Raw genomic sequence first — 9,842 nt, forward strand, 5'->3', positions numbered from 1 at the left:
GTTGAATTTCTCTTGTTCTGTTCAGCTTTTAACCCACAAAGGATTCCGGAGATGTTAATGTCAGATAAGACAGAGAGCAATAAACTGAAAAACCTCCCAAAAAAGCCTTTATAGATGCTAGAAATATATTTAAGGTCACGTTAATTATCATTTCTTAGGTACTAAATATGCATGATAACAAGCTATTCTACAGATTAACAGATAAATAACCATGTCCACGGTACAAGAGCCACTAACACGGAAAAAATCCAATAAAATCTAATAATTAATTCTACATTCTAGCAAATACTGGAGTGCCACTAATACTTGACTCACTGCAAACATGTTAAATGTATCAAATCCTTTTATTTAAATATATTTATCTTTACCATGTTGGGAGAAAAAAAACTGCAGTAGCTCTGCTCTCTAAGGACTGACATCTGAAGCCCTGAGAGGAGAAATAAAAACCCAAAAAACAAGATGTTATCTCTAATATTGAAAAAAGAAATTATAAAATAAGATTAGGTTTGGTTAACAGTACTGACAAAGAAGTATTCAGAAACCAAATTCATGATGCATGTTTACAGTTCTATTTTTGTTTGGGGATAAAAGTTTAACTTGACTTCTGACCAAAAAGTTTCTGCTTCTGACCTCCTGCGTTAGATTTCCAATGATAGATGGAGAAATTACACTGTGACGCCCCCTAGTGGATTCTATTGGACACATACAGAAAAGAAATGTGGTGGCAAGAACCCCAAATAATAATAATAATAATAATAATAATAATAATAATAATAATAATAATAATAATAACTATATATATATATATATATATATATATATATATATATATATATATATATATATATATATAACTATATATATATATATATATATATATATATATAATATATATATATATATAATATATATATATATATATATATAGTTATTATTATTATTATTATTATTATTATTATTATTATTATTATTATTATTATTATTATATTTTAACCTCAGCTTTTAATATTGAAAGCGTAATTTAACTGTTTTTCTTCTTCTCAAAAACTGAAAATCAAAAGTTTACAGTCGCAAAAACAAACTCGCGTTTTGCCGTCACCGGTAGTGACGTCACGGGGCTTCGTTACGTGGCTATCGTTAGCTCCGGTAGCCGCCGCCGCTGCTGCTGCCTGTCATCGCCGCACCGCTCCAGGAGACTCCTGAGTCGGCCGGGATTTTTATTTTTGTCCCCCCGCGTTCACCTCCACCTGTCCTGCGTCATGCCCATGTACCAGGTAAAGCCCGTCAGCGGCGGTGACATGAAGGTTGATTTGCCCACGTGCATGTACAAGTTACCGAGTTTCCACTCGTCGCACGGGAGCAGCGGCAGCCCCGAACACGCGCTTCAGGTAACTCATTTCCGTTGTTTTTATTCATTTTATTATTTAAATTTCCACCCGGTTAGCCGGTAGCTTAGCTCTCGTTTGTTTTGTTTTTCATCTATTTTTTATTCGAGCGGTTTCAGCCCGAGCTGCTCTTTAGCCTTTAGCCAGCTAGTTAGCCGGCTAAGCTAACTAGCGCAGCCTGTCAGGATCGGGCTGATGCAACAATCACTGCATGTCTCTGCATTTTTATTAAGATTTCAGATGTATTAAACAATAGACTCAAGAAATTATTAACATTAGCTTGTTTCCACCCTTTATATGATCAGTTAGGATGGCATTAGCAGCCCCTTCATGCTAACTTTATACTTCTGCTCCTCAACATTACATCAGTTTCTCATGTATTCCCAACTATAGTTATTTTGGAAGCAGAAATTTTGCATATACAACTTCATAAACTTAACGAATGAGCCATAAATATAGTTTAAATTAAGTAAATTCCAACCAAAATGCTCCGTACACACTAATACATCAGCAATAATAGGTAATAAATAACAGTTTGTCTCCATTGTGTGCATTAACTTGTGATATTTTGAGTGCATTTTGCTGTGTGACGTTTTATTTTTTTTACTTCAGTAATGTGTGAAGAGAAAGACTTTCACATGTAATAGAGTATTTATAAACAGTGATGTTGGTATTTTTACTGATTTGAACACCACAGCAGAGAGTATGTGGCACAGCCTGGTTCACCGCTGGGAAAAATACATATTTAGTTGATTTTTGAAGGGAAAATAAGTATCTACAGTACAATATCTGTAGTAACATAAAAGAAAATGATCATTTTTTCAATTTATTCTTAAAATTTGACAGTAATTACAGCCAGAGTTTGGACATATGAGCACATAAATTTGCTTTGCTCATTGTGACCAACAATTGAAACTCCTTGATTTGTTTCTACAATAACTCTGGCTTCTCCAGATGTTGTTTTTCTATCCTTAAAATGTTCACTTTCTGTTGAGGTTAAGGTTTATTTCTCATGATACTAACTCCCCTGTGAAGCATCATCGCTTCACAGGGGAGCAGTACAGCACTTTGTCTGTAAAATCCTACATTCATAAAGAAAGCGATCCTGATCTGCCCTGAGATTTAGAGGGCTCCTCCTTTGGCTGTGCTCCTCAAACAAACTTGGTAAATGGAAGTGTGCTAAAATTACTGGTTAATTTTAAGTTGTCAACATTTTAGGTTGACATATTATTTGAAGAAAAGCTGATTTCTACATTTTTTATTTTTTTTTACTTCAATCAACTGTATAACCTGTTAATGGTCTGATCATAAAGGGCTTATACCATGATGTTTTGAAGGTCTGGTCTTCAAAATCTCATGAGATGTTTTTCTTTGGTCCCTCTTGTACTTGTCTGTACACAGTTGCAGTAAACCTGTTGACTGAGAGCGGTTGTTTCATACGGAGACATTAGCTCCTCCCAGAGTTATAAAACTACTGCAGGATTGTGTTCAAATTGTTCCACCTATGTGCTCTCATGCCGCCGAGGTCCAAATTTGTGCTTTCAGCCGGACTCAGTCATTTCTTTCCGTCTCTTCAGAATGGCGAGGTGGACCCGGCAGTCAAAGCTCTGGAGGCCCGACAGGATGAGATCATGAGGAAACTGTACGAGCTGAAAGCAGCGGTGGAGGGCCTGGCTAAGACGGTGACCACACCGGACGCCGATCTGGACCTGACAGTCAGCAGCAGCCTCTCGTCCTCCACGACCTTTAAAGGCACTACAGACCTGGATACACTACTGGGCAAGGTGAGCAGCTAATGGGAATACTGGTGTCCTCTGTATCCAGCTCTTATTCTAAGTCAGTGGCTCTCAAACTTTTTCTGTCAGGCCCTCCGTCGGAGGACAAAAAACTGTCACACCCCCCAATAACTTTGTAATTGAGGGAGGCATGTTATTATATCTGATTCCATTTCGTCATTTTTTGGTAAAGTTAATTAGAGTAGATGAGCCGAAGTGGTGACACCATCAAGTATGCTGGTTTCTAATTGCACATTAACAATGCGTTCTCGGGATCCCATACTACCGAGTCCATACTTGCAAGTTCGGAGCTGAGTACTTGGTATTGAGAAACGGCCAGCGCAGTTTGAGTATTGCTCTGGGCTGCGAAAAAGTGGCTGATGTTAAGACAATAGTTCAGCTAATTAGTTCCGTGTAGACCAGGGGTCACTAACTAGTGGACCATGGTCCAGATCCAGACCCAGATGTTGTCTTATACGGGCCCGGACCTATAATCGGTAAATTGTAACGGAATTTTAAATTTGATGGGCTGCTTCTGTTTTACCGGCGCAGCTTTTCCGGTGTTTATGGCATTGGTTGTCAGCTCAGGAAACACACAGACCAATTATGTACGAGTTCAGCCGTCCCACCTGACGCTACTCAGCCAATGAAGTCTCTGCATTGTAGCTGCTAAACATCACAGGTCTGTGTTCAGAAAACTGGTGAGGGACAGACGAGAGGAGGACAGACAAAAAAATAAATAAATAAAGCGACACTGAGAGGAAAGTAGCCCTGAACATACTGACCATGTTTGGCTCAACACACAGCTGTGAGGCAGCTTTCTCAACTATGAACATAATCAAAACTAAATATGGTTCCAGACTCACCAATGAGCTCCAAATGTGTTTGATAATGACCCTGACACCGTTCAGACCATGATTCAGAATGCTGGCAGGAGAAACTCAGTTCTTTCATTAAGCAGCAGGGATATAAGGGGACTGATAGAAGACAGGAAAAAAATGTTCAATTGTTAAAATTTTTTGAGATTTAGGTATTGTTAAAGGTGTATATAAAGTCGGTTCAGGTTGTTTTGTCATTATTTTTTCAAGTTCTGCATTTGATTTTAAGATGTACAGTTATATCAAAAGCTATTAATAAATGTTGTCAAAATGTTTTTGAATTGTACTGTATTGATTTGATTTGGCAGTGTTATTGATTATATACAGATACTACTAAAACTACTAGGTTACATCAACATATGTCACATTAATTCAAGTTAGACTTTATGATGTTCCAGACTTTGCTTTAATATGTTTTCTCTGACTGGACCTCTTTGAATTTTAGTTGAATACCCCTGGTTAGGACGGACTTTTTCCTTCCAGTCACTCACACCCTCCCGTCATGCCTCTGTGCCCTCCCAGTGGGACGCGCCCCACACTTTGAGAAACCCTGCTATAACTGAAGGGAGTGTTTATGACTGTGAACAGACAATAGCTGCAGCTGACACACTGTACTTTTACTGCTTTTCTATTGTTCCGGTAGCAGCCTCTGCTTATGATTTCCTGATCACACCTGACATAACAGCCTGTCATTCCACGTTGCTGCTCTCGCACGCTCAACCTGCTCAAATTGGAATTTGTCTTGCAGCAGATGAAGGGTGTGGACTGATTGTTGCCTGTTTGTGCGTGCTCTAATGGTTAGTTAAATCCAGTACTTACTTCTCTGATCTCAACAGGACCTCGGTGCGCTCCGTGACATCGTCATAAACGCCAACCCGGCCCAGCCTCCCCTGACGCTGCTGGTGCTCCACAGCCTGCTGTGCCAGCGCTACCGGGTGCTCTCCACCGTCCACGTCCACTCCTCGGTCACCAGCGTGCCCCCACAGCTCCTGTCCTGCCTCGGTCCACGACATGCAGACAGCTACGCCCGTCACATGTTCCAGCTGGGCTTCACCCTCATATGGAAAGACGGTAAGGCTGTGGTGACACACATGCAAAACAAATGAGATCTTGTGGTTTGGTGGCTGGTTTAGTCAAAATAGTCAAGCATCGTTCTCCTTTTCAGAGTGTTGCTTAAAAATAATCACATTTTGTGCAGTTTTTTTGGTATAAATCATACATGATCAGCTAGTTGGTAATCTGTCATAGTTTTCTTCTTCTTCTTCTTTTCCCTTCAGGATTCGCCACAGCAAATCATCTGCTTCCATCTAACACTATCCTCTGCATCCTCTTCTCTCACACCAGCTAACTTCATGTCCTCTTCCACTGCATCCATAAACCTCCTCATAAGATAAGATGAGATAATCCTTTATTGCTCCCCACACCACGGGGAATTTACATAGTTACAGCAGCTACAATTTTTACAGAATAAACATATGCATAATAATAATATGTATAACAGTAATATGTATTGGTCTTCCTCTGGGCCTCCAACCTAGCAGGTCAAAACCCATCATCCTTCTACCAATAGATTCATTGTCCCTCCTCTTTACATGTTAAAACAAAAAAACATCTCTCTGACTTCATCTCCCTCTGATGCCCTCACTCCTGATCCTATCCATCCTGGTCACTCCCACAGAGGCCCTCAACGTTTTAACCTCTGCTACCTCCATCTCTGCCTCCTGTCTCTAAACCAGACACCATCGCTGCTCTCACTACTGTTTTCTACACATTTCGCTCTTGCTGATACCCTTTTATCACACCTGACACTTTTCTCCGTTCCAACCTGTTTGCTTCTTCACCTCTTTTCTATAATCTCCATTTGGCATTCTTTTAACGGTGTCAATTTACCAAAATGTGAACAAGCACAGACTAACAATGTGGTTTGTACTTAGAGTTGAAAGTAGGGCTGAAATGATTCCTCGAGTTATTTGAGTAATTTGATTACTAAATTCCTTAAAGGAAAATCCTCTGAATGGAGGCTTCATTTAATCCACTACATACTAGACCCCAGCTCACTAACTAGTCCGGACCCAGACTCCATCCTATACGACCCGGACCTATAATAAATTTTAAGGGATTTTCTTCTATTTTAACTGGAATGGCTTTTCTAGTGTTTAAGGTGTTTTTCAGATCAGAGGCTTAACTATGAAGACAGTTTGACATAGTCAGACTTTATTTGTGTGAGTTGACAAAAACTAAACCCTCAGTCAGAGTTAACAGGTATGAAGGTGGTTTTCAACTTGCTTGAGCTCAGACTTTCTGCTTCAAACTCGTCACACAAACAGGAGCGTTTAACCATCATTTGACTCGTTTTCTGCACTAAATGAACCGATCGCCAACAGGTTGTTAATGGAGAACAATGAGGACAGAACATGTGAAGTTCCCATGGCTTTAGTTGTAATAGAATACCCCTGTACTATGCTATATATGTGCAATACCCCATAGATGTCCACCCCTGTTCCACCAGAACGGTTATTTCTTTTGCACAACTCACTTCCACTTTTGATGCTGTAACGCGCATGCATGGAATCTGATTACTTGATTTATTGCCAGAATAATCGATAGAATACTCGATTACTGAACTAATCAATAGCTGCAGCCCTATTTAAATGATACTGGAAAAAGATATCTAGCAAAGGTGTAACTTCCCAACTGGAAGATGACGACTAGTAGATGTGTCTCTCATCCTTGTTGTGATGTTTTATTTGTATCATCATCATCCCAGAGAAACACCATTTAAAAACAATAAGTTTACAGTTGGAAGTCTTCACTAGCAAACGACGAGACTTTTGCAGGAAAGTGCAGAATATTCCACTTGTGACAGCTCAGTTTCAACTTTTCTCCTCTGTGATGGCGTCTCATACGCTCGTCAAACACCAGATCATGTTTGTAAAACCCTCTCTGGTATCAGTGCTAATTAGTATTATGTCTTTTGCTGGGAGAAAAACAATCTGCTCAGTGTTTCTCATATGGTGAAACACTTGTTATTTTACTTTGGAAGCCTTTCAGATTTGGCTCATCACACAGAGCTTTGTAGAGCTGATTTATATCATCCAACAAGGTGGTCGTGTTTCCTCGTGGAGAAGTCTGCCAGACTGCCAACTGAGTACCTTTCTGTAACCAAATATTTACATACAACTGAAGCTGCTTTTGTTTTTGCTGTAAAATCCTCATTTTCAGGGTTTCTCCCTTAAATCTGAGAAATTATGTTCTATCAGACAGACTTCTCTTGGAAAATTAGAACCAAGCAAGTCTTCTGATTGAGTCAAGCAGTGGGAAAAGTGTGTTTGAGGTAGTTTTCCTACAACACGAGTCGATGCTGATGTAATTTAGCATGCTGCTGTATTTGTAGTTGATAGTTGAGGATACAACACTCAAATTATTGGAACTGTATTTATAGAAATTAGAGTGTGATTATCCCAAATAATAATGAAAATAATAAGTTATTTGACTTTTCTTTGGCACACATCTGGTAGTAAATCTGAACAGACAGGGAAATTACAAGCTGATAAACAAGTGCACTATTTAATATGGTTGTAATTTCCTTTCAAAGCGTGTAGGCGGTTTGGTTTTGCTAATATTACAGAACTAATTACCATACTGTTCACCGTGTCAAAGAAATTACAACAAGCAATAATAACCTTAATCGCACTTAAATCCATTGGAGTAGCTGTTCAGCTACTTTACTGTGTGATTAAGAGGTGAAGCCTTTTTAAACGATTGTAGTAAATTAATTATGAAGGACAAGGATGTGACAAAATCATCTTTTGAGGGAATAAACTGTGGAATATGTCATGTACATTTTACAACCAATACACTATCATGTGCATTTTTTGTGCCTCAGAGATGCTTCATAACATTATGTGATACTATGGTCTAAATTTTTTTTCAAACGCTTTACAACTTCTGACCTTGTTTCTTTCAGTTCCCAAACTGCAGATGAAGTTCAGCGTCCAGAACATGTGTCCCATCGAGGGTGAAGCCAACGTCGCTCGTTTCCTCTTCAAGCTTCTGGCTCCGTACCCCAGCGACCCGGCTGCCGCCACGCTGGTGGACAGCTGGCTGGACACGGCTTTCTTCCAGCTGGCCGAGGGCAGCGCCAAGGAGCGAGCCGCCGTCCTGCGAGCCCTCAACTCGGCACTCGGTCGCAACCCCTGGCTGTCCGGACCGGAGTTCTCCCTGGCCGACGTGGCCTGCTACTGCTGCGTGCTGCAGACCGGCTCGGCCGCCTCGGCTCCGGCTAACGTCCAGCGCTGGATCAAGTCCTGCGACAACCTGGGTCACTTCGGCCCCGCCAAGCGACTGCTGCAGTGACCGAGGCCGACCCGGGACCTGAAGCAAAGTGAGAGAAGGGCATTAGAACAACAAAATATCCCCAGCTGTGTCTGGAAAACCTTCTGATGCTTCCCTCCTGACTGTAACTGACTCAGTAGAAGCAATATGGCTGATCATTGGAATATTTATGACCGCCATGCTGCTTTTGTCCCACAGAGATTCTGAAGCTATATTTTGCGAGGAAGGAAGCATGAGAGGACTGAACAGACAAGGGATTAATCCACACACACTGTACACCTTCCACCCACTTTGTGCCTAACATGATCCTGTTCTAAACGTGTGTTGACCTGTGGTGATGGGTATTACTAGATGTTTTCAGCGGTAATACTTTGTACCATTTGTTTTTCTGAAAATCATTAAAGCTTCTACTTTGGATCAAACTCTGAACTCTGGATTATTTCCCCGGAAGAAAGCAAACTGCCGCAGTTTACTGAAGTGCACGTCTGTGTCCACCAGGTGGCAGGATTGACGTCCAAACATGTTAATTTATTAGCTTGATTCAGCTGCTGGGCCTTTCAGAATCACACAGAGTAGAGCAAAATGTGGTTGTTTTATGAAAAAAGTAAGCAAAAGTGATGGTCAAATAGTCATTTTTTTGCTTCTTAACTGAGTTGCAGTCATGATAAGAGTTGGTCAAATTCTCTAAATGCCAAGTAAAGATCCTTCAGTGCTTTCATTAGCAGAGGATAGAGTGGAGCATCCTCTACAAAATAAAAGGAGATAATGCCCTTAAACAATTCCTAGCTGCAGACACTGATGCATCATCAACCTTTGCATTACATTTTTCTATTCCTCATGAATTCCTCTTTACTTTGTTCCTTGACCTCATTATGTTGTCCATGAAAACATTAGATAGAGATATCAGACTTGACGCACATGTTGCCTGATAAAACAGCACAGAAATCCTCAATAGTGTCACTTGTCTATGATTTGTCCACCATAAAGTGCGCGACAGGAGTATTTTTCAATAACAAGAAAGAAAACACTGGGTTTTGTGGAGAAGAATGTAAACAAATACAGTAGGAAATTCTTGGACTTTTAATTTCTAATAACATCAATATGGCCTCAAAAGTCCTGTTTCAGCTCCACTAAAAGCCACATTCCACAAGTTTTGGTTCCTTATTTTTGTTGTTTATAAAATGCCACAAGTCGGAATCTGTTTTTTTCAGACCATGTGGATGTGTTAAAGTAAAATAGATTTTCCCCAAAGGAGTTCTTGGAAGAAATGCATTTTTAAGACTTAAAAACACTCAAAAGTCTACAAAAAAAATGCATTTTACGTGTTCAAATGCACACAGACCACTAGCTTCCTGAATGTAATATAGAACACTAACAAAAATTCATGAAAATACTCTATTATTATTATGGCTTTATTGTCCCACAGTAAAGTGCAGTTCCCAATTATTCTGTTCATTTTTTACTCATTA

At 40.0% G+C, this 9,842-nt stretch overlaps 1 protein-coding gene across 2 annotated transcripts; it reads left to right on the forward strand.

Moving 5' to 3' along the window:
- The first annotated feature begins 1,122 nt into the window (after positions 1–1,122).
- aimp2 (aminoacyl tRNA synthetase complex interacting multifunctional protein 2) lies at positions 1,123–8,795 on the forward strand. 2 transcript variants are annotated; one of them, XM_035954352.2, is made up of 4 exons: positions 1,123–1,274; positions 2,963–3,169; positions 4,875–5,109; positions 8,006–8,795. In XM_035954352.2, the coding sequence occupies exons 1-4, from the start codon at positions 1,260–1,262 to the stop codon at positions 8,392–8,394; spliced, it is 846 nt and encodes a 281-aa protein (XP_035810245.1). In that variant the 5' UTR covers positions 1,123–1,259; the 3' UTR covers positions 8,395–8,795. The 2 variants fall into 2 exon arrangements, with proteins under 2 accessions (XP_035810245.1, XP_023139389.1); XM_023283621.3 differs by having other exon boundaries at positions 1,128–1,388.
- Positions 8,796–9,842: the final 1,047 nt, after the last annotated feature.

The sequence above is a fragment of the Amphiprion ocellaris genome, chromosome 19 (assembly GCF_022539595.1).
Source record: "Amphiprion ocellaris isolate individual 3 ecotype Okinawa chromosome 19, ASM2253959v1, whole genome shotgun sequence".
Lineage (NCBI taxonomy): Eukaryota > Metazoa > Chordata > Actinopteri > Pomacentridae > Amphiprion > Amphiprion ocellaris.

Coding starts and splice junctions, on each gene's coding strand:
- aimp2 (XM_023283621.3), top strand. CDS start 1,260: ATGCCCATGTACCAGGTAAAGCCCGTCAGCGGCGGTGACATGAAGGTT. Junction 3,170..4,874: donor TGGATACACTACTGGGCAAG/GTGAGCAGCTAA, acceptor TGATCTCAACAG/GACCTCGGTGCGCTCCGTGA. Junction 5,110..8,005: donor CACCCTCATATGGAAAGACG/GTAAGGCTGTGG, acceptor TGTTTCTTTCAG/TTCCCAAACTGCAGATGAAG.